At 40.5% G+C, this 25,941-nt stretch overlaps 1 protein-coding gene across 2 annotated transcripts in view; it reads right to left on the bottom strand.

Annotated features, from left to right (window-relative positions):
- Dgki (diacylglycerol kinase iota) overlaps positions 1-25,941 on the bottom strand; it is a 428,083-nt gene that overhangs the window by 294,229 nt on the left and 107,913 nt on the right. For both annotated transcript variants that reach the window (XM_047561379.1, XM_047561380.1), the window contains exon 2: positions 2,358-2,466. In XM_047561379.1, the coding sequence (XP_047417335.1) occupies positions 2,358-2,466 (109 nt within the window). The remainder of the gene's footprint in view (positions 1-2,357; positions 2,467-25,941) is intronic.

Below are 25,941 nucleotides of genomic sequence, written 5' to 3'. Positions count from 1 at the left end.
ATTGATGAATGTCTAGAATGTAAAATGAGAATGTGAAAAAAATGTGTGCTGGGGGGAGGGGGAGGAAAAAGTGTTAGAACACAAAGGAGATTAAATCATGGCAGGTATGCTTTAAAAATACATCTACATTCACTGATTTTCAACAAAGGTGCTAAGAACACATATCACACAAATGACAGTCTTTTCAATCAATGGTGCTGGGAAAATTGAACACCACCTGTGGAAGAGTGAAACTAGATTCCTATCTCTCACTGGGTACCAAAATCAAATCAAAATGGATTAAAGACTTAAAATGGATTAAGACCTGAAACTACTAGAAGAAAACATAAGGAAATGCTTCATGACATTGGAGTGGGCAATGATTTTCTGGAGAAAACCTCAATTGCACAGGAAAACTAAAGCAAAAGTACATTGAACAGAAAACCTGCACAACTAAGGAAACAATCAACACAGTGAAGGGGCAACATATACAAATGGAGAAAGTATCTGAAATCCACACATCTGACAAGAGTTAATATCCAGACTATATAAAGAAGTCAAAAGCTCAATAGCAAAAAAAACAAAAAAACAAAAAAAAAACCCTCAATTTTTACTGTAAGTAATAGATCTAAATAGACATTTCTGATGTTTCTAAAATGAAGACATAAAAATAGCCAACAGATATATGAAAAAATGGAAACATCCCTGATTACTAGGGAAATATACATCAAGGTCACAATGTCATCCCCATAAGAATGGCTTTTATGAAAAAGATAAAAGACAAAGACTGCTGCACAAGATGTGGAGAAAAGGAAACCCTTGCATACTGTTGATGGGAATGCAAATTAGCATACCCATTATGGAAACAGTACGGACATTCCTCAAAAAATTAAAAATAGAACTACCCATATGATCCAGCAATTCCACTACTGAGCATAGAGCCAAAGGAAATGAAATCAGTATGTCAAAGAGACATCTGCAGTCCCATGTTCACTGAAGCACTACTCCCAACAGCCAAAAAAATGGAAACCACCTAAGTGTCCATCAGCTGACAGATGGATAAAGAAATCGTGGTGCAGGAATACAATAGAGTGCTATTCAGACATAAAAGCGAATGAAATCTCGTCATTTGCAACAACATGGATGGAACAGGAGACCATTATATTAAATGAAGTAAGCCAGGCGCAGAAAAACAAGTACTACTTGATCTCACTCATATGTGGAATATAAAAAAAGGTTTAATACTTAGAAGTTGAGAGTAGAATGGTATTTACCAGGGGCTGGGGAGTTAGAGGGAGGGAGGATGGAAGAGGTTGATCAATGGGTCCTCAGTCACAGTCAGGAGCAAGAAGTTCTTGTGCACTAGTTCATGGTTAGCAGACCATAAATAATAATAATGTAGCATATATTTCAAAAAGCTAGAAGACATGATTTTGAATTTTTTTACCATAGATAAATGATAATTCAAGTAGATATATTTACCCTGATTTAAACATCACACAATGTATACATGTATCAAAACATCACATGGCTATGCATGATTTTTATGTTTTCATTAGTTAAAAAATAAATTTCAATTTAAAAACAGTCCTCTCCTTCCTCCACCCTACCTTTCTGTTCCATAAGAGAAGAAAAGAGCACAGATTATCCTGTCTGCTCGAACTCAACTAAAAATGCTAAACAAGGGTCATCATCAAGACAGGCTGGTAGGACTTCACAGTAGCCCTCCTCTACTTGTCGCTGTTCCTTAGATGGCCTTAGGAAGGGATGAAACCTTTTAGTCCACAGTTAGCGATGTTATTAACCAAGAACTTAACTACCGAAGACTCTTCATAAGTGTGTTCTACTGGACTTAAGAATTCCAGTCTGCCATCTTCAAATTAAGAGAATAGGTTTTGTGGGTGTGTCTGGGGGAGGAGATGTAACCAATAGAAGGACAATGTAAAGTGAGGTCCTCATCTGTCCAGAAAGCAAAGTATCCCCTAAAGCCAGCTTGACTTAGGAAAGGAAGTTCCATGAAATCAGTCTCAGATCCCATGACATTGCCAAGGGTAAGGTCTGTTTATCCTCACCAACCTGGCAGAAACCGACCAAGCCTGTGCACGTGGTAAGTTTTATCTCACAGCTATAAAGCCTGGCAATAGTGCTTCAAAGGATTAGTGAAGTTTTCATTTTAATCTTGAACACATCTGACTTCATATTAAAGGAGCCATGTTCCTATGAGTTTGGAAATGGAGCTAGGGCTTAGACATCCGAAGATTAGTCAGTGAGCGATACTGGAAATCATCATGTCTGTCTTGCAGCTCTAGGGATCCTGAGAATGAGTAAAACACAACATGCAGCTGAAATTAGGTTCAAGTGAAAAAGCTGACACCTACACTCCAGTCCAGAGTTGCTCTGGGCTCCTTGGCTGGACCATTTGCCACGGGAAGGCTGAGAGGATGTGCGGGAGCCAGATGCTGGAGGCCTGCCCGGGAGATTGCTTTCCTGCAGCAAGAAGAAAAGAAAACAAAAAGAAAACCAGTATCAGAATCTTGTACAGAGTACAAAATTTCCCCTGGGGTCGATACAATGCCCAAGTTAGTTTTCTACATCTGAACCCCTTTACAAGTGTGTTAGAATACAGCTCTCTCAAGGAAGAGGGTGGCAGGTCCCAGAAGACAAGGAGCTTGAAGGGAACCCTGTGGGGAAATGTTGCTTCAGGACCAGAAGGAAAAATGTGAGCCCCTGGTGAGGACAGAGAACAGAAATGGAGGCCTCTCTATTTACAAAAAAGATCTGGGGTTTAGGCAGTTGCAATGCTTGGAGAATTTTCAAGTTGCCAGAGACTAAAAGCAAAAAGCAGGCTCATCAGGCCTTCTGGTGAAATCTTTCAGTGCCCAGGGCAGCTGAAAGTCCACTTTTACATGTTCTCTTCTCTCAGAATCACCCTCCTTTGCCCTTGCAGAGGACCACAGAGCCTGAGGTTCTAAATAGGAAAAGACTAATCTGCATCTGCCAAGGAAGTACAAGTGCTAAAAGATTAGCACCTCACCAAGGCCCCCAGAGAAATACCAAAACACGTTCTTTAGCTCCTAGGTGTGTTAATGGAACTGAACAGAATTAAACTCAGAAAGAATGAATCAAGAATGGCTGAGATTGGCCTGAACTTCAGCCTGCAAGGATAAAAAATAAGAGAAGCTGCTTTAGCAAAGTAAAGGGCTCAGCTGTGGGATCAGAAGTGAGAATGTCATGGAAAGAATAAGAATGGCACAAAAAAGCAAGCAAGCAGAGATCACCTAGGGAGATCACAGTATTGTCAGGAACAATAGTTCCGTTTTTGAACAGCCCATCAAAAATGTCCAACAAAGGTCTGGAGCTTAAGTATGAGTACAGAATCATAATCTGGTTGTATTAACAGATGCCTAGAAGGGAGGGCTTTTCCTCCCTAGAAGTACCTATGTCCGGTCTGAGAAACATCTGAATTAGAATCAGGTGGAGGTTGGGATGCAGCAGCTCTGAGTCCAATCAGGCTGAGGGTGAGGCATAGAAATCCGCATTCACGCAGGCTCCCAAGGTGTTTCCTTCTCTGTGTTAATGGATTCCCTGAGAGCAAGTACCCTCGGGCAGTTGGGAGAATGACAACTTACCAAGACTCATCAAAGGGGACCTCTAGAGGAAAACCTCCGCAATTTCATTCTGCTGACTTTATGTCCAATTGCAACTTGTCTCAACCACACTTTGAGACATTTGAACATTGCATAAGAAGAGACAGAGCCTGCAGATACACTGCAGATACCCGGATCCTCAGGTGCCTTCACCCATCTCACCACAAGCAAAGAAGGCTACAGACAGCAGAGTGGAGAGAAGGAAAAGCAGTGTTGGGTAGATCTACGATGAATCCCATCAGCACTGAGCCACCAAGGAAAGGTGCTCGCACCAGCAGGGAGAAGATATAACAGTAAAGGGTACAAGTTTTGTTGAACCCTAAAAGAAAGGTGATCTCTTCAGCATGCTCACTGGACTCAGAAAATTCCATCAGGAAGTGGAAATTGTGAAGATGAGGAAGATAGACAGCAGCCCTAACACCCAGGAAAGGTGCAGGGAATCCAGTAAAGAAAACAGGATTGGGCTACCATTCATCAATGATGAACTATGTCAGAGAGCTCGGCGAGGGTCTAGCTCTCTCTCCTTAATCCTTTTAGCCTCTTGTATTCCCAACCAGGAAGTTCCAGGAATAGTGACGAGGTCTTCAGCAACTGGAAGTGATCATATTAAACTTGTGGGCAGCAGGCAAGGCACTTGCTTTAGAGAATCCCCCAGGGGTCATTGTAAGAATGGAGACCTTGAATGAAGACAGTCCAAGACAGGACATTCCCTTCCCTCACTTTCACCAAGGCAACTAATTAACAACATCCATTCTGACTCCTCAACCCAATTCTGCTCCTAATTGTTGAGTAATAACGAAGGAATGGTGGAAGATTCTTTTCTGTGATCTTTCACCCGCAACCATTTTCCTCCATCAAAACTGCAGGAATTTCTTTGGTATTCTTCACTGGCATTTTCTCTCATTTGGAAGGGCTCTGTCTGTGACTTTGTGCCACAAAATCAGTTTCTGCTTTATAAGAAAATCAGATCTCTATGGAGTCAGAAAAATGGAGTCCCATTTTCAGGTCCTCAACAGTATCGCAGCTTAAATGTTTCACACACACACACAAAAAAAATACCAAACACTGCTGGAGCACAGATCCTTAGGATGAGTGGAGAACTCAAGTGCTGGGGAACAAGAAAGACACAAATCCTTCACCTTTTCATGAACTGGCACCAGATAGCTGTGATCAGGAAAAAAGGAAGGTGGAGGAGGGGGGAGGAAGGGAGAGGAGGAGGAGAAAGAGGGGAAATAGAATTCTAGGGTCAGGCACCAGTGCAAACCACAGGGCAAATGAATTCAACGCATCAGAACTAGTGTACTCTGACAATCAAAATCGTATTACTCTTCCAAATTGAGTGCTAGGAGGGGCAAATAGCACAGATCATCTAATTAGTATGCAAGGGATGTATGTGCTGGAGAAGAACAATGTGGCTATAAGAGATATGTAAACATTTAATCCTTAATGAAATTGCAGTCAAATCATACTCTTTTCTAGCCTGTGAACAGAAGCAGTCAAGTCTTTTGTTGCTCATTTATTCCTCATTGTGGATGCAAATTTAAGGTTGGTTTTATGTAATTAATTGAAGAAAATTATATATCAACTGCACATATAAATATTAATTAGGAGGAAAAATAAGTAAGAAACATCAAAGTGGCTACCAGTCTATAACTTGCAAATGGGGCTCACAAAAGCACACTATAAGAGAAAGAGAATAGAAAAAAAATGCAGTTACTATAAGGCAGGGGGAGGGAAAGTAATTTCTGCTTACAGATTACCATTCTTCTAAATAACCATGGGAAAAAATCCTTTTTTCCAAAAATTCATACATGAATACACATTTTTCTTCCAAAATAAGAAAGTAATCTCGTTATACTTCAGACCTCAAATAAAATTAATGTGTGTTACTTTTTTATTTAAATGTATCTTGGTTGTGGGAGATGACATTTAAAAGCAAAATGACCCTTGGTAGGTGGTTAGAGGGGGATGGTGGGACAGTGGTTTTATGCTACAATTTGCTTCAATAAAAAGAAAAAAATATCAACGAGGTTTCAACTTCTCATTCCTTATTCCTGCTAAAAATCCTCCCAAACCTATAGTCAGCAAAACCATGAAATGCCAGTGATTCTTCCTATTAATCTCACAACAACACTTTGGGAGAAATAACTATAATCACAAAAGCATCTTTGAAAAAGGACTGTGATGTTAACCATGAAATAGATATGAAAAGAAAATACTCTATAATGCAGTTTCAAAAGCATAAAGTCACAGTTAATGCCAATTACCTGTCATGGAAGACCTCTAGCATATTTAAATCATAAAAGCCATCATACATTTTAAACAGCATTCTATTATTTCCTTCACTTCGTTCAATAAGGCTATAAACTTCTAAAGAACAGGTTCAATTCATCTACTAATCTTATTACATTCTGGCCCAAGGGTAGACACAGCATATATTCAATAAATGTGTTCTGAGTGAATGAATGAACTTGACCAAGAAGCTAAGCAAAACAGTTTGCTGATTTGATCAAGGTCTCAGAAATCTGATTAGGATGATTTGAATTATATCCAAGTCTTATATTTCAGTTATATTCTTTGCTGAGAGGGTCAGAAATCCTCCAAAGCATCCCTGTAAACATAAATGGAAAAGAGGAAGAACCCAGTGTTAAGCATACAAAACGTCAGAACCGCTTTGTGCAATCGTCGTTGACATGGAACCCCACTGTTACGACTTTTATAGAGAATATGTGACGGTGTCAACATTTTTACAACACACTCATCAAAAGAAACACACAGCATGTACTCTTAATGTAAAGAATTTTTAAAAAATTATGGGAAAACATGTGAAAGTGTCAATATTTAGCCAGTAGACTCTCTAATCATCCATTTCACAAATTTCTCTCAATTTGTTCTGGTTCCACTGTCTCCAACTTTATGTGGCTCCCATAGTCAACCATCTGCATCTTGCCAACTCCCTCTTCAAGTGGATCTTGTGCTTGGGAATAGGATGGGGACCCTGCCGGAGGTCCCTTAGCCAGGACAACTCCTAAAGGTTCACCTTTTAGATACCAGTAAACTCTTCTTGTTCTAGAAAAGGGACCAGTTGTCCAGAGAGTTATTCCACGCCTTGGTTTAATTTCCCATGTGCCTCAAGAGACACCTTCGGCACTGTGTATGTGGGTGTTCCCTACACTGTCCAGGCACTAACTGCGTGTATTCGAAGCAGCCCATAATGCCTCCTAGTTAACACAGACAAGCTACCTCCAATGCTGGGGGTGGTCCACCCAATAAAAAAAAAGTCTCCAAATCTGCATGAATTCCAAATATTCCACCCAGAAGTTTATGAGGGGGAACAAACTGTGTGTAACTATTTGAGCCTAAATCCTACTCCATTTTACATATGAATTCAAAATAGTTTTTGATGATTTTAATGTTTGTTGACATTTTCAAGAATCAATTATTACCGAAATAAAGGTCATTTTTAGTTTCCTAAGGGGTGTTAAGTCATTCAGAAAATCACTTTGGATATTGAATTTTCAACACAATACACCTGCATTACTGTGGATATTTTTAACCTCACAACAATTCTCTAACAGTGGTATTAAATCTTTGCCCATGCTGGAGCTTGACAACCAGTCCACTTAAAAGCCTTCCATGGAGCCAGGCATGATGGCACACGCCTATAATCCCAGCGAATCGAGAGGCTGAGGCAGGAGGATCTCCAGTTTAAAGTAGGCCTCAGCAAAAGCGAGGTACTAAGCAACCCAGTGAGACACTGTCTCTAAATAAAATACAAAATAGGGCTGGGGATGTGGCTCAGTGGTTAAGTGCCTCTGAGTTCGATCCCTGGTATCCTCCCCAAAATAAAGACTTTTATTTAAAAGCCTACCTTCAGTGGTGAGTGTCTGCATAGCATTCACAAGGCCCATGTGTTCCCTAGGCTGAAATCCACTATTGCACATAATGGGCACGCCTCTGACTACTTCAAAATGTCTGCTAAGGTGACTAAGCCCAGGAATTTAAACATGGAAATCTATTCATCCATTCAACCATGTATTTACTCAGTGCACTGTTTTAGATGTGTAGATGTAGGAATGAATGAAATAGATAGGAGTCACTGCTCTTGTGAAACTCGCATTCCAGCAGAAACACACTTTGTCAGTTACTGAATCATTCTGTGTATTTATATATCTCTCATAATGAGATAGGTACCTTTATAATCCCTCTTTTACAATAAGTTTTAAATATGTAGCACAAAATGGATAACCTCGTGTTCAGGGTCACACGTGCAGGAAGAGGTCCAAGTGAATTTGAATTCAGGCATTTAGCACCAGGGTGGGCGTACTGTGTAGTCACACAGTTCCACGGTATGTGAAATGCTGACAATACATGGATACACAGCAAACAAGTCACACTATGAACCTAGCCTCATACCCCGATTTTCTAATTGTCTTAATTAAGAATGTCCTATCTCCACAATAAGAATGTAAGCTTCAACGACAGACAGATCATGCGTGATAGGCTTCAGAGTATGGAGGTTAAGAACACAACTGACCTTAGCAATTAATAGCTATGTGGACTAGTTACTTGACCTCTTTTAGCTTCAGTTTCCCTACATGTGAAATAAAACAATAATGCAAAATTCATAAGAGAATTTTTAAAAAATTTTTAAATGTGTGAAGAATCCCCGGCACAAAGTAAAGCTAGATACAAGGTAAATCTCTGAATAAATATGTGTTTTGATTGCTCTCAAGTTTTTCCCAAACACTTTTACTCATTCAATAAACATTTTACAAGTTTCCATCACATGTCAGGCAGTTGAAGGGGGTTGTTCAAACAGAAATTTCTTCTTCTAGTCAGGGAATAATTCCATGGTTGGCTAAGGAATAACTTGCCTATCTTCCTACTGCAAAACCAGAAATTGCCAGTTTCACCTCAACTTTACCAACATATTAAAAATAGACATAAAATTCAAATGCCACTGGAATTAGTCATGATAGTCATGTAAGTTAATGCAATACCAAAAAAAAACTTGTTTAATCTGTAAAATGGACTGACCGATAACTGCCCTCTAAGATCTCTTCTATTAGTCAGGATTTATTTCTCAAGGATAATTCATTATTATCAATCCATAAAGTGATGCTGATATGGACTTGGTGTAGAACATGGCAATAATCCACATTTTCAACAAAGTGAGATTCTTAACTAAGATTCTCTCAGGAATTTATGACATTCTTCTCCTGAAGATAGCTGAGGGAGAAAGTAATCCATGGGAGTAGAGAAAAAGTAATCATTGTTATGAGTTGAAATTGTGTCCTCCCAAAATTCATATTTGGAAGTCTTAATCCCCAGTACCTCAAAATATGACTGAATTTGAAGATGGGGTCTTTACAGACATAATCAAGTTAAAATGAGGTCATTAGGATGGGGGAGCCTTATCCAATGTGACTGGTGTCTTCACAAAATGTGAAAGTTTGGGCATAGACACACACATAGCGGGAAAGCCACATGAAGATGAACACAGAGATCAGGACATTGCTTCTACATGCTGAAGAAAGCCAACTATTACCAGCAAATCACCCACAGCCATCCCGAAGAGGCATGGAACAGATTCTCCCTCAGAAGGAGGGACCAACACCGTGGTGTCAGGTTGTAGCCTCCAGAACTGTGTGTGAGACAGTAAATTTCTGTTGTGGAAGCCACTCAGTGTGTTATACTTGGTTATGGCAGCCCTAGAAAATATACGTATGTTGAATCTAGACCCAATGTTTGGATTTATTATGATGGGCTTTGGCTAACATCAATATGTAGACCTCCCTTTTCCAACCATCCCATGAAACTTTGGGTACCACCTGGCCATAAAACTGCTCTTCAGGACAATAATTCTTAAACAGAGACACATTCTGATTAAAAAAAAAAAAAAAAAAACTGCTGTTAAAAACACCTTTTTCATATAAATAGGGAGAATCTGACAAAGCTTTATTTAACTTATTGATAAAACAACCAGCAGAAAAGAAAAATGGAAATTCAAAATGTGTGTAAGAAACTGAAATTTATAAGAGGAAAGAAATGCCTCAGTAGACTTCTAAATTAGAAGTAAGTGTTGTTTACTTTCTGCAAGTTAAAAAGAACTTAACCTTTGTGACATTAATTTCCCTTTTACTCCATAAAATCATAATACATCAGCTTTGCAGGCTAACTTCTAACCTTACAGGAATATAAACCATCAGTACTTCTATCTGTTTGGGATTAATAATCAAACATACAGAGACAACAAAATTACTGTACCCAGGAGTATTAAATGAGAGTCAATTATTAAATAATCAGGTTCTGCTTTTATTGGAGCAGGCTAACTAGAATATGCTGCAATAAAATAATATTTTAAAAAAATCAAACAGTAACTATTTTTCCTGCATCAAAATTTGAGATAAATTTATTCTCATCCCTCATAGTTCATCTTCCATTAGGTCAGAAAGAGGCTGTGTGGGACAAACATTTTCAGGTTTATTGGAGAATGCCTGTCAGGAACTGAGGGATGCAAGACTGACCAGGAGAGAAGCTCAAGTAATACACTTCCAACGGCAGCCTTGGCTAAGCCCACAGGAGGGGCTGGAACTTCAGAAGTGTCCCAAATGGGAAGCAAAGGCACAAGACTGAATGCCCATATCAACCAGCCTTTGGGCATGGGAAGCCCCTGGGCAAAGATTAAGCATGGGTGATACCCAGGAAGGGCTCAGCTGTAGACCACAAGCAGCTAACACAGCTGGTAACGGAGGCTGAGAAAATGAGGAACTTGGTCCTGAGACCGTACATGGATAGCCAACCACAGCACACCTCTGATGTCCATGATAAACTGTAAGATATTCATTTTATTATGCCCATTTTACAGATAGGTCAATTGGCATTAGAAAGTTTAAGTTATCTATATAAGCCATATTGCTAATGAGTGATAAGGCAAAAACTAGAGCCCAGATATCTGGCTCCAAAGTCTCCATCGCTCCTCATTCCCTTTGAAAGGGAGATGGACAGAAGAGAAGAAAGTCCACAGAACAGAGAGGGAGAGAGGGTCCACAAGAGGGTGCATGGTAAGGCCATGCCATGGATAGAAGTGACCTGTGAAATGCTGTCTCAGGCTGCTCAGGCTGCCAGGACAGAACACCATAAACTGGGAGTTTATAAACAACAGAAATTCATTTTGCACAATTTTGGAATCTGGGAAGCCCAAATTCAAGGCACCAGTGTCTGATGAGGGCCTACTTGTTGGCTCACAGAAGGTATCTGCTCACTCGGTCCTCATGGGATAGGAGCCAACAGCTTCCCTAGTGCTTCTTTTATAAGGCACTAATCCCATCTGTGAGGGCTCCACCCTCATGAGTGAATCATCTCCCAGCGGCGCCCCACCTTCTGACTCTGACACTTTAGGAGTTAGGATTTTAATATGTGAATTTATGTGGCAGAGCTGGGAGCATAAACATTCAGACCATGGTAAGTGCCCTGGAGTAGGTGGATGAAGGGCACTTTAAGACCTCAATCAAATGTCCAGTTGGGAATTGTTCTGCTATGATAGACATGCCTCCTTTTGTCTCCTCCTCCATATTTCCCACCTGCACCTGCATCTTCAGGGAAGTCTGTCTGCTCCCTGCCTTACAGGCAGTGAGGTTTTGTACATGTGGAAATTGAAAAAGAGCCACATGTTACATTTAGATCAATGAATACAGAATGGACCTTGCCAACCGAGATAGAAAGATAATCCAGAATTGAACAAATTTAGGAAAAGCATTAGCCTCAGGACAGAAATAACCTTAAGAACATAAGCCCTTTGGGACTTCATAGAAATTTTAAGGGAAAGGATTAAGATTCACAGGGCTGTTCTCAGTAAAATTATCAATAGGAAAAGTTTATTTTTAGAATCGCCTTGCCCATTTCCACACTAGCCCACTGGTACCTACCCCTTCAATTTTCCATCACTTTGTACCTTTTTTGCCACAATCACAGCCTTTGCTCAATTGATGCTCTTTTGAATAGAAAACCTACACAATCTTCTCAACTGAAAGCAGTTTGAGGTATATCCCTCATGAGGGTATCTGCACTCTCAAAAGGGACTCATAAAAATGGAAAGACCAACATGACCCAAAGGAACGGGGTCATTTAATTTACTTAGGGTATTTCAAATAATTTTTTCTAAGCCAAAACCCAAATATAAATACTGATGGGGAGGTTTGGAGGTCAAGGCAGAGACCTACCCATCTACTTTGAGGTGAGCCCCTGTAATGTGCAAAGCTGCTCTCCCCACCCTTTCCATTGCAGCCATTTCCCCGCCTCCCAAATACTGTCAGTCTGTGAACATCCTAGCTTGCAAGTGTCCTTCTCCGATATTGGTCCCCTGTTAGCCTGGTGGAATTCAACTGCTTTAGGGTAGCTACCCCGCCATCTTTTCTCTTGCTTTTCTCTCCCCCGACTCACTTTCTTTCTCCTCCTCGCTTTTCCACTCTCTCTAGCGCGCACCCTTTCTCTTTCCCTTTCTTTTCCTCTCATTTTCTCTCTTAGCCTGCAGGGAGACACTCTGTTTGCTTAATAAACTCCCTTATGTGATTTCCTGTGTCCTGCGTGGTTTTCGTGGGATTCCTTACAGCCCCAGGCATAGAGCTAGGCTGAAAGAGAGAGAGACCCAGGAGCATAATGATATGTTCAAGAGACTCTGCCAACCTGCATCAGTGAGGAGAGGGTCCTGGCAGAAAACACACAATTCACTCCAGATGCTTCAGATACTTTAGTAAGGGAACTACTTAAGGTAGGATTATAAAGCAATCACCACATAGTCGCAGGACTTACAATACAGCTGAAGAAACCGAAAGCATGTGGTACTGGAGAAGAGGGGATGTTAAGTCACCGAGAGACTGGACAGCAGGTGAATGATCTTGTCAAAGTGAACCAGAACTAGTTTCAAGTTCAAAGTGCTAGAAGAAAAAAACACTGACCAATCCTTCTATATCCAGCACAACAGCTTATCAAAAAAATGAAGAAAAAAAAAAAAACTTCTACACAAACACTTCATTAAAGATCTATAAGTATGCCCAAGAAAACCAGAGAGAACATTCAATAATGAAAGCTAAATGTCTATAAAAATATGGGCCAACCAGAATCCTCATACTTTGTTGGTAGAAATGTAAAATGGTAAATCACTCTGAAAACTTTTTGGCAGTTTCTATTCTAGTTAAATGTAATATGAGATATGATCCAAGCAACTCCTCTCCTAGATGTTTATACAAAAGAACTAATAATGCAAGGATGAATATTCATACCATCTTGGTCCATATTAGTAAAGAAAAAGGAAAACATCTCAAATGCCCATCAACAGGAGGATGGATGAAAGCAACTATGGTATATGCATACAATGAAATACTACTCAGGAATAAAGAAGAATGAACTGCAGATAATTCCAACAACATGATGAATCTCAGAAATATCCTGAGTGAAACAGATGAGTCACAAAAGAGAACACATTCATGTTTATATATAAAGTTCTGGAAAAAACAAAAATAATGTATGGCAGTGGAACTCAGAAGAGTGGTTGCTGGGTGGAGAGGGTTTGACGAGGAGGGCATACGAATGAACTCCCTGGGGTGGGGGAAATGTTCCTTGTCTTGATAAAGGTATCAGTTTCGCTCTTGTGGACTTGTGTAAAAACATCTTAGCTTGTATTTAAATATTCTGCAATAAAAATGACAAATAAAGAAGGCACGTAAGTGCTACCCAGAGAGCAAGCATATTTTAAAATGGTAGCTATTATTAAATGATGGAGATCATGACTCATGAACAAAACTCTGCTCTTTCTTACAACTCTGATAATCAATGAAAATCATGAAATAAAATGTACAACATGCAATAAGGGATAACTCTGAGGGAGGATCAGGATCAAAATGACAAAAATGTTATAAATACCCTTTTTTATGAGACTATGCAATAGTCCTTTTGAAACCTAGCTTTTGAAAAGTTTTTTTAGTAAGTAAATATTTACTGAACTCTTACTATGAATGAAGTGTGTCTATTAACACACCCATGCAAATTCTAATTGTGGGAGTGTACACAGGTTAGCAAACACTCAGAAATACTTTTCTTTGTTAAGAAATAGGGCTTCTAAACTATCCCACTACATTGCCAGGACTAAGCTGTGTTTACAACACAAACATTCATCAGTACCCCCTGCTACAACGTGGATCCTAAAGGTCCCCAAAGACCCCTGTGCTGAAGGCTTGTTCCCCAGAGTGGTGCTACTGGGATGAGGAAGAGCCTATTAAGAGCAGAGCCTAATGGAGACCTTCAGGTCACTGGAAGTGTGCCCACAAAGGGGACGGTGAAACCCCAGCCCCATCCTCTGACTCTCTTTTTGCTTCTCAGCCATGAAGTGGGTGGTTTTACTTAACCATCTGCTTCCATCATGAAGTGCTAACTCACCATAGAACCACAGCAACTGGACCAGTGATGGCCTGAAACCAGCAAAACCTTGAGCAAAGTTAACCTTTTTTATCTAAGTTGATTATCTAAGTATTTGTTATAGTCACAGAAAGCAGACTAACACATTCCCTTAGGTAGCCTTTTTAATCCAAGATACAAACCACTGGGATCTCTTTAGTGCTCTGATTCTTGACATATTCCACTTTTCTTGTTCTCTAAATACATTAGAATAGCTGTGCAGCTGAAATATTATGCAGGCCAAGGGAAATGTGAGGTTTGGCCTTTCGTTAATGTTAAAATAAAATGCTAGGTCTCAAACCACAGTGTTTACCCTGAAGAGGAAGTAAAAAACTGGGTGGCATATTAAAGCGTCAAATACCCTTATTTAAACCATTTTTCACCCAAGAACCAGTCCTAGGTTACTGAATTTTCAAAGATAATTATTACAACAGTTGAATGTGGAGTCTCAAACTTCCTTGATTATGAATGAGAAAGACCTTTATTTTCTATTTCCCCAATTATTCTATGTGAAACTCTTCTTTCCTGTAGGTAATGACTCCCCTAATAGTCTCACTCGAGTTCTGCTAATCATTGTAATCTTGTTCATTTCATTCTCATTTCTGATTGAAAACCCCTCCTCTCCTCTCACAGACCTGTGGCGTTCGTGGCGTTGAGCTGGAGCAGGGCTGGGGAGGTCTGCTCCTCCTGTGCACCTCTCCATCCATGCTGTTCTCTTTCCTCCAGCCTGGGAGCAGGAAAGATGGTCTTCCCAATCAACTGCATGAGGCTGGCAGCAGCACTGGGCTTAGCTAGCCACAGGGAGGCTGAGCTCCTTGTCTCAAAGTCACCCACTAGGAGTGGCTTTGGAGCGCTCTGCCCATAACCAGCCCAGCAGTATCCCTCATGACGAAGATCTTGTCATAGCTCTCGGCCGATCCCATCATGATGCATTCAGATTGACAGATAGACTGCTTTCAGCTCACCAAAAACTATGATATTGACAAGACTGGCCCTCTGGTCCCCCAAATTTCAACTACCTGAGCCTGACAGCAGGTGCAGAATTAATTTCCAAAGTTTGGAGGAACCAAGAACTTTCAGAAACCCCAACTTGTGCCTACCTTCTGCCTAGCAGTCTCCCACCAACACATCTCTTCACAATTTCTTTTCTTCTGCCAGAGGGTCAGGTGGCCAAGCCCATGAGCTGTGCATGTGCCTTAATGAGGGTTGAGATATTTAAAGCACCTTCTTGAGGACATCCATAAGTTGCACTGTTATTCTCTTTGAATCCACACCCCTTATGCCGAGGGGCAGCTACTGAGTGAAGAAAGCAATTAATTTCTCTTCCCTAACCTGGTCCTCCAAATACAGCTGCATCTTCTTTCCCATCCTCTTACTGGTTTATAGGAGTCAAAGGGCTTTGGAGGAGTAACTTTCTGATCTCAGCCCTCCCAAAGGTTGTGTGGCCTTAACCACTGCAGCTTTCGAAACTGAAAATGTGGGTCCATCTTGAGACTATGGTCTTTGGCTTGGGGACCTGGCTGTAATTCCAAGTAACAAGAAAGGAGTTCATTCAAAAGCAAAAGGAAAATGGGTTTCAGAATCAGACCCATAGGCCTTCAATATTTTTATTCAATGCCTACAATGTTCCAGGCTCAAACTAACTTCTAACAGTAAGGAGTAAAGGAAACACACAGTATGTCCCTCTCCTCGTTGAGTTTAGCATCCTGGGGAAGAGAACAGACATGAATAAGCAGATGAACACATGCATTATGGCTAATGGGTACAACTGCTATGAGGGGAACAACAGGAATGAGTGGCAGAGAAGGGGAATTAGGTCATGTAGGGAAGGCTACTATCTAGAGGTGACAGACACAGGATGTGAAGTAGCCTGAATTGGAAGCAAGCTCTCTCCCTAGCTGAATGAATGATTTTCTGTTAGTGTTTCTTAGGTGTGGTGTCCTCATCTGTGAAACAGGAAGGAAAATGTGTATCACAGGTTTGAAGGTACAATTAAATAAGAACATTAACTGCACCTTTTTCCTCGTCCTTTCCTAGAACAAAGCACTGGTTTTGAGAAGTGCATCTGTGATAATTAGAGGACTAGCCTTGAAAGTAGAAAGTGGATTAGACCAAAAAAAAAAAAAACCCTAAACAAAACAGATTTGCCTTATTAACTTTATGACTCTGGACAAGTCACTTAACTGCTCTGAGCCATCTTTCCCTCAGCTGTAAAAAAGAGAAGATAATATCTTACAGAAAATATGAGACTATAAACTTTGTATAGTAAAAAAAAATTTTTTTTGTAAAGCCACAGTGTACTTGATGTGAAAAATAATATACATACACTCAGAAGCAGAGGTGGATTTATTATGAAACTAATGAAGCATAGAATTTAAGGTTTCTCACTTCAACAGGCAACTATGAGTACCGGAAGCCACAGAATTTTATGTGTGGGAGGGAGAGACAGAACCCACTGTCAGGAAGCATTTATTTCTAAAATTTCTAGGGTATTATCTAAAGAGACCTGGGGTGGGGTGAGAGGAACCAAATCTCAAAGATTCCACTCACCTTTAGAATTATAAGAAAAATGTCGGTCTTGAATATTTGCACCAAATGATGGAAGAAAAATATGATCCCAGGATACGTGACCACATGCTAGCCTTGCCATGGGTTTTTTCCCTGAGGTTTCCAAAAGACTTCCAAGGATAAAGTAGCTATGGGTTAATAAGTTTCCCTTATCTAAGACGCAAATGTAAATCCTCCCTAGGGGGAAAAGTTTTCAACCCAAGTCCCCCAGAATTTCTAAAAAGTACCAAGATGCATGAAATCCCTCTCAAAAATACAAACACAGAATAAAAAAAAAAAATGAGTTTTAGCCAGCACAACCTCTAAAAAATAAAACTAAAGCCATCATAAGTAGAATATGAAATCATGTTTTATATCTTTAAAGGAATAAAAGACAGGGTTATAACTAAGACTGAGGAACAAGAAAATATAAATAAACAAATAAATTTTTATTTTTCATTTTATCTTGCAGTACAGGGAATTGAACCCAGGGTCTTGCACATGTTGGGCCAGAGTTCTACAATGGAGCTACATTCCCAACTCTTCCTTTATTTATTTATATTTTAATTTTGACACAAGATCATACTAAATTGCCCAAGCTGGCCTCAAACTTGTGATCCTCCTGCTTTAGCCTTAAAAAAAAAATCTATTTTTAACAATAAAAATAACCATTAATAAGGAAAACTAAAATTAAAACTAACATATGTCTGTTAGAGCTTCAGAAAGAGATGAGAGAACTAGAGAGAGAACTGGGCAGAGGTAAAATTTAAAGACAGATCAGAAAGCCATTAAAACACAAATAAAAAGAAAGCATTCATGTAGTGGAAGGGTCAATATTCTGAATTTCTTGATTCTCCCCTAGATGACATATAGATTAACAAAATCTCCATCAAAAGTCCCATAGGCTTTTGGGTGAACTCAACAAGCTAATTCTAAAATTTATATAGAAGAACAAAGAACAAGAGTAGCCAAGACCGCTAACAGAAAATACTGGCAGGAAGCTAGCTTGCACAGAATCAAGATATCACAAAGTATTAGCAATTAATACCAAGTAGGACTGAGCCGGAATCAACAAACTGACCAGTGAAACAAAACGGAATCGGACACAGACATCAAAACATGGGGAAATCTGATTTATGACAGAACTGGTACTGCATACTAGTGAGAAAAGATGCAGTTTCCAATAAATGTTCCCAGAATAATTTGTCATCCTCAGGAAACGAAAACTGGATCCCTACTTAATGTAGCTATAAAATTAATCCCAGGTAGATTGAAGATGAAAATGTGAGTTATAAAACGATGTAATGTTAGAAGACAATATAGGAAAGTATCTCTTTTTATCAAAAGGAAAGAAAGCATTTAATAAATACAACACATTAAAAACCCATGAATTCGAAAACTAAAGAATTTGTAAATTCAATTAAATTAATTCTGTTCATCAAAAATACTATGAAGAAAGTAAAAATATAAGCCACAAAATAAAAGAAGATATTTTCTAAAAATATAGTTGACAAAGGATTAGAAGATACTAATGAGAAAAAAAAAATCCCAAAAAAGTAAATGGCAAAGATTTGAATAATTTCATAGAGGAAAACCCCAAATAGCAAAAAATAATAATGATAATAATAAAGTAGAAACTTGGTTGAATTCATCAGAGAAATGGACATTCACCCCCATACCCATCTTCCCTTCATTTTTTCTCCCTCCCTCCCCAACATTCCTCCCTCTACCCTAAACACACACACACACACACACAAAATGGCAAAAATTTAAAGTGCCAACTTCAGAATACACCGGTCATATTTTGTTTAAATGACATTGAAAGACGTAAGTACAACAATGGTGCATCTGGTTACTGCTACTAACTACGTGACTGGACAGTTCTTTTACCTCCGTGTACCACCCCTTTGCCCCAAAGGTAAAATGGAGATACTAGTTACCTACTCACAAGGATTGCCTCTGGATGAAGCAAACAGATGGCACTTACAGGGTCTGCCCCATACAAATCAGGGTATAAAAGCTTTATGGTACCATCATCACTAAAGATATGTTTGGTGAAATAATGAAAAGTGAAGTAGCCATAAATAAAAATCTCAGGCTTATCAGGGGAGGTTAGGTGGTAGATGAAACGAGAAATGTGGGCGCACTCCAGAGGTTATGGTAATATTGTACTTTGTTACTAAAGTAGGTGCTGAGTGCTCAGATATTTGTTGTGCTATTTTTCTTCATGATTTATAAATATAAGTATGTTGTTCTATTCTGTTGCATGTTCTCTCCCATCAATGAAAACATCTTAAGTCTCGTAAAATCAGAAGCAGAGAGAGACGCTGAGTATGCAGTTGAGCTGCTGCTGTCCATTCAAAGACATCGCTCTAGAAAACACACTTGATCTCTCTCAGTAACAATTACTATTTTACTTAGATTCCTTTCTGTTCAAAGCATGGAGATCCCCTTCTTGAAAAGGCTTTCTGAGTCTGCAGTCATATTATTGAACATTCTGAGTGCTGACAATCAGAATCCTCTGAGGACAGACTGCATTTTAGTCAGCTAGCAACAAGTGATTGGAACCTAAGGTTTGACAGGTGAGATGAATTATTCAGCTCTATGATAGATAACGGATATGATGGTGTGTTTCATAAAAGAGTTTTCCAAGTTATTCCAAAGAATAATACACTTCAGGGCTTCACAGAAATCAAATGCAACCTTCCACACAACTTAGAAACTGGTTCTGCCAAGAGAACTGACCAGTGGTCGCCATCTTCCCAATTTCTAAATTTCTAAAAAACTCAGAATCAGAGCACAGATGGGGAAAGGCCCCGATGCCTTTTCAACAACTTTCACAGTTTCCACATTTATGATTTTTTTTTTTTTTTTGGTACCAGGGATTGAACCCAAAGATGCTTGGAACTGTTTAATATTTGTAGGGTTGGAGTTGGGTGAGATTTAACCACCTGTAACTTAGTCTAATTGTAGCTTATGAACACTGTGACCAAAGAGAAATCACAAACAATGATATCTAGGTACAAGTTGAGTACAGAATTTCCCAAACCTACCAGGATAGCATCCCCATCCAAAAAATGATGCAAATTACCTTTATTTCTTTTAGGGAACTCATGTTTGCTCATCATGATCACTATTTTCCTTTTCTAAGTCTACACAGAGCATCTATTGAAGTACTTTTGGAGGAATTTTGCAGAGGCTGATGTTAAACTTATTAAACTACAAATTCACCTTTTGAATGGAAACACTCTCCTGCCATCAATCCTCCAGAAAGTCTCCCATTTCATATTTTTCAGATATTGTGGGTTCATGCTCCTAGGATCAAATTTGCAGTAGTGCTCACTATTGTTATATAATTCATTTGAATGGGAAATCTTCCCTCTTTAAGGAAAGTAAGTTGTTTTAAAATATATTCTTTCTGATCTTGGATTCTTTCCCATTATCAATAATTATCCCCCTCTTCCAGCTTTAAGATAATTCACCTCAATGGAATTACCTAAAGCACTATTGGGAGAAAATTCATGTCCTTAATAAATCAAAATTTCTAATTATTTTACTTTAGGATTCTTTCCAGGACACAACACTGTTTAAAATATCCAACACATGTCTACTGTTAAATATGTAATTTAAATAATACAGAGTCTCTGGGCAATGTTCATGTGAAGAAATGTGTGTGCCCAAAATTGTTGCTTTTTAATTCTTCTTCTACATCTTTATATCTACATTTATCCATAACTAGAGGACAAGAAAGTACTGAGAAAAAAAATATGGAGGTGGAAAAGGCAAGAGAAGCAAAGGTACAGAGAGGGGATGGTATCTGGTGCCCAAGTTCCATGGTAGATCTTAGTTCATCGAACTGGACATATGAAATAGGAGCATCCAGCATCTTACACCTGCCAGACGAGCTGATCCTACAAAATCCCTTCTTGTTACCACTGATTCCAATCCACCCTACCACAACAGTAAGACATTTTGTTGAAATTAAATGTTCTCTAGAAAACAACTCCCTGCTCAGAAATAAAGTCAGTCCCTGTTGTCTCCAAGATTAAGCCCATCATCTTCAACCCAGACTTTGAGTTCCCCAACCACCATATCCTGGCAGTCATTTGTCTGAAGGGCTCCCTCATGAATCCACAGATGCATCTTCCCATCAGCTGAGGAAATTGCTCATTTCTGAGCTTCCAGTACTAATCCTTCCGCCGGAAATGGCTCTACCCTTACTCTCCTCTCCACCTGTTCATGTTGCTCTCTTCCATTCCTCTTTCCTTATCTAAAAACAAAAATAAAAGCAACTACCATGAGAACTACCAACAATGAGCTTTCTCCGTGATTTCCTGAAATATAATTGCCCTTTGCTGTTCACTGCCCAACTCTCTTCTACATCCTGTCTTTTGGTGAAAGCAAACAAGAGGAGAGCCCAGATCAGTGGTCAGCCTTTAAAGACTGTAACTGAAATGGAGTGGGTAGGACCCACTGCTTGATATTTGGAAAACCTCTCCCGGGGGTTGGAAAGTGCTGCCAGGCTGAGAGCTGCTACAGGATTGATGCTTCTCAGTCCAGCTGTGCAGTCACTGGCCAAGCTTGGGAAACATTTTCTTAATTGGGCATCATCTGCAGACCTGCCAAATGAGAAGCTCTGAAGCCTGGGCTTTCATACTGTGAAACAGTTCCAACCAGACCCAGATTGAGAAATGCTGTCCAAAACAGCTCTGATGGTGGAGCAAGGCGCAAGGTCAAGAGAACCGCTGCCCTGGTGCTCTTCCATGCTGAATGTCCCTTCCTTAAAGTCCAGGCACACCGTCCCTTTAAACATCATCCAAAGTATCAGCTGGGCCACATGGTGCCCTACAGAGTCATTGTTAAAGTCCCAGTTTCACTTAGGGAGGGACCGTGACATATGCCCAGCAGAAGTGTGGGCACACACAACAGTGTCCCAAGAGTGTGCAAAGCAACAAGGAAACACATGTGTTCCTCAGAAACACTCTGTGCTCCCAGAGACTCTGATGACTGTGGTGCAACTCAAACTTACTGCATTAGTGGTCCCGTTAACCTTCAGGTAGCGCAGAAAAGGAAGGGAATGCTGCCTAGAGAAAGGAGGGGGAAAGCCTGAGGAGCTCCAAGGAGCACTGAAGCTCAGTCTGAGAATTCTACCAGGTGAAGCGGGAGATGCAAACCTTGACGTGCAGAGCAGACCACACAGCAAGGGCCCAGAGTTGTGATGGAGGATGCCTCGTGCTAGTTACCAACAGTCGCCCACTGCTGCTGAAATGTGCATGCATACGAAGGAGAGACATGGAGCTGGACTGGAGAGAAGGAAGCCTGGAGCAACTACTAAGGAGGTCACAGATGGACTCACCAGAGCTCTTGCGTAGGAGACGCCATTAACACTCAGGTCTCTACGAAATTGTTCCTATTCACAACTTTAACAGAACCACAACAGAATGTTCAATGTTACAGTTCTCAGGGACTCATGGAATGTTCTTACGACTGTCTCATGGTAACTCTCTAATCTGAACATTCGTGAAAGTGTTCATCATCAGAATAAAAATTCCAAGAAAGGTTTTTAAAATGACTGTGAGATTCCCTGAGAAAAGCTTGCCGGCTCCTCGAGCTTATGATCAATCCCCACAGGTATCACCAACTGCTATCAGATTCAGTTGCTATAACAACCTGCCAGTCACTTCTACTTTACACCAGTCACCCGAAGACAGCTGGATGCAGAATAGGTTTAACTCAACATAAAGCAAAAGACGCCAGTGGAGGAAAACTCAGCAGGGAGGTAATTAAAAATGAAATCACTACTCTCTTAATGATCTTTAAAAGCAAATAATCATGGAGACTCTCGAGCACATGCAGTGTGTGTTGAGAGACTGAAAGATACACTAAGAAGGAACATTTCATCCCTGACCGCAGCAGCTTCTCCCAGGTCTCAGGTGTCAGTTCTACCCCCAATATCTACTTATCACTCTCCATTCCCCACAACCCTTGCAAGAGACCTTCAGTTCCACTTTCCAAAGATCAAGGTGGGTGCCTCCTAGATCTCTTTGAGCTTGTATCCAAACATTTCTTGATACCATTAGCGAGCTATTCCTTTGCCTCTCCCTCTGAGAGAAACCAACCACCAGCTCCACATCCTGGCCTAAGCCAAGTTTCCCACCAATTTTGTTTTTACTCTATTTCTGCCTGCCTTTTGCAGATCCTACAGAGACCTCCTTTTCCTAACTTCACTCTCTCCTTCCACACTAGCTCCCACCTTTTCTTATGGATCTGATCTTGTTCTAACAAGGTCAGTTGGATTTTCTGACCTTCCCTATTGGATTATAGAATCCCTGGACTGTGTCTTATTTGGAACCACAAAGTGATCAGCACATAATAAAGGGCTGATAACATTTCTTAATGCAAATGAACTGCATGAAGAAATTCTGCCCTATATACAGAAAAGTTCCAAAAACGTTTGCTTTGGATTAGGTGGCTTAGAATCTGTGGGAAGGCCTCATTATTTAATCACGGACAGAAATGGCTCAGACATGCTCTTTTTGGCTGTCAAGAAGGAAAAGGAAAAGAATATATATTTTTTTTACTTTCTGTGACTTAAGAAAAACGAGAACTCTACATAAAATGAGTAGTTGGCATTTTGGCTACAGGGAACAGTTCTTAAGAAATGAAAAATGAAATCAAATCAAAAAGTAGACAAGCACATTTTAAGTGACAGCATTTTATAGGATGCATGGAGCTTCTCTGCAAGCCTTAAAGATAGGTCTGTTTGCTCATTTACCATCAAGTCTGGGTACTGATCAGTAGCAGCTATACTGGGTGTGTGTGTGTGTGTGTGTGTGTGTGTGTGTGTGTGGTATGAACACACACTCATATATAAACTTTTGTTTACTTAGACGATGTTTGGAATTGTTGAGTCAAACTGTCATAAAATTAATAAAAAGAAGACTGTTGTGTGTGGTGGGGGTGAAACAGAGAGAAGGAAAAGATGCAACACTGACAACGGCACATGGGTAACAAGGGGTTCATGCTTCACCTCCTTATGAAGGCTTCTCACATAACACCACTGCCCAGTGGCTGTTTCTGACTGAAAACTAACTCAGCACATACTTATCACATGGTTTCCACCTGTATCGCTCCAGTCAACTTAATCCTTGCCACGAGGATTCTAACAATCCACCTGGTGCAAGGGTGGATCATGTTCTCTCCCAGCAGGACGAGAGGCATGCCCCTGGGCACCTGCTTTCTCAGGATGTGCTTAGAGTGTCGTCCCACCTAGACTGAGGAGCCGAGACTCACTCAGGAGGGGCTGCCCACTCACAGAGTCACGGGAGAACTGAAACAAAGCATCCTCTGGACTAGCTTCTCACCTCTTGAGGCTGACACCTGTAAGCAGCAGAACACCTGCTTTCCATCAGAAGGAATATGAGGAGTTTTGTTTTGTTAAGTACAAGTGGGCAGTGTTATTTCTATTGGACCAGTGTCACAGAGGAGGAGCACAAAACCCAGGGAGGTTAGGTAATTTGCCCTGAAGTTAAAAAAGTATGGAGTTGAGTTTTTAACCCAAAGGGTGGAGAAGAGATGCCCACACTGCCATGAGATGTCTTGTGTCAGCAGGCAGGCTGAGAAGGGAGCCTTGACTGGGAAGGAAGAGACACTGTACTCAATACGGGACGGGCAGTGCCAAAGTTCTCTTTCCAATCAGGACCCCTACTGTAGGACACAAATGCTGGCCAGCATAGCTCTACACTCAGGGTCCCCACCTCAGAATACAGGGCTCCCCAAAGGTGGTGATTCTCTGACAGATTTGCAGAGGAAGCCCATTAAAAGCCCAGGATGTCCAAGAGGATTGTGAAAAACACACAAAAGTCAAAGTTCCAGGAGTCTCAGAAATCCTTCCAGGGATGCCAGAAGTCTTCAGGACTATGGTGGCAGCTCTCCAACCTCAAGGAACGCAGGAAAAGAGAACCTCCTACCAGAGGCGCAAGTACCTCCCAGAGAGCACAGAACTGGACCAGGTTGTGTGAGACTAAAGGCCCTCTGACGTTAAAAGAAAAGGTTCCTCCTGCCTAGGTATCCCTCAAAAGATGAATGGAAGAAGAAACGTGGTATATAAACAAAATGGCAGGTCATTCAACCATAAAGAAGAATGGAAAGGTCATTTGCAGGAAAATGAATGAATCTTGAGAACACTGTTAAGTGAAATAAATCAAACTCAGAAGGTCAAAGGTGGCATGTTTTTCTCTCATATGTGAAAGCTAGAGAGGATAAAGAAAGAGGGGTGGGGAGGGAGTCTTATGAAAATCAAAGGGAGATCAGTAAAGGAAAGAAGCCAGGGGAGGGGGGAGGGGAAGTACTAAGGAATGATATTGGCCAAATTATAGTGTTCTATTGTGTGCAGGTATGAATATGTAACAACAAATTCGATCATTGTGAGCAACTATAGTGCACCAATAAAAAGTATGCAGAAAAATGTCCCTGCTAAAGGGACTTGGAGCAAATAGGATCACTACAAAAAGGACCAGAATTTTGAAAAGGATGGATTTCTGCAAAAAATACAAAAGGAGCATGGTCTTTCCCTCTGTCAGTGTTCTGGTCAGCAGAAGGTTCTAGGTCTTGGCATGTACTATTTTAATGTCTTGGATAACTGGATTTTCTATATCCCTTGACTATCCCATACTCACTTTTAAAAGATGGCTCTGAAACTTAAACAGGGTATAAAACCTGAATCCATATACCATGTGTCCTAATATGCACCTACCTATTGTCTGCTGTCCACCCCAGAGTCTGCGAACATTCTCTACCTACAGCCCTATATGGAATTAAAACCACAGTGGACAACATAGGGACTGTGTGCTGCCCTCACCAAGGACTCCCATCCCCAACAGTGATCCTTACAGCAGTCAGAAATTATAGTTTCATCAACTTTTTCAAAATTATCTCCTAAAACTAGATGATCTTTATGTTAAGGGGGAAACGGAGGCATTTTACTCTTAAACTCTCTGATCTATTATTGATCTTATGTTCTTTTTCCCCTTGAACAGGAACCAGTCCTTACCTGGGAAGAATGCACCAGTGCCGTCCAATGGAGCCAGGCTCCTCCACAGGCCGTAAGCTGAACGACAGTAAAAGCCCTAAGCAGAATCCAGGGAGGCTGTTTGGGAAAGTACCACTCTTCAGCACCATGGTCCCCAAACTTTATTTCTATCAGAGTCACCTGGGGAGCTTTGTTAATCACAAAGATTTCCAGGTTGTGGGGATGGGAATGGAATTCGGGTCCATCACCTCTGAGTGGGGGCTGGCTACAAATTCACCTTTT

The sequence above is a fragment of the Sciurus carolinensis genome, chromosome 8, assembly GCF_902686445.1.
Source record: "Sciurus carolinensis chromosome 8, mSciCar1.2, whole genome shotgun sequence".
Lineage (NCBI taxonomy): Eukaryota > Metazoa > Chordata > Mammalia > Rodentia > Sciuridae > Sciurus > Sciurus carolinensis.
The sequence above is the reverse complement of the archived record's forward strand: the minus strand, read 5'-3'. Positions and strand labels throughout refer to the sequence as shown.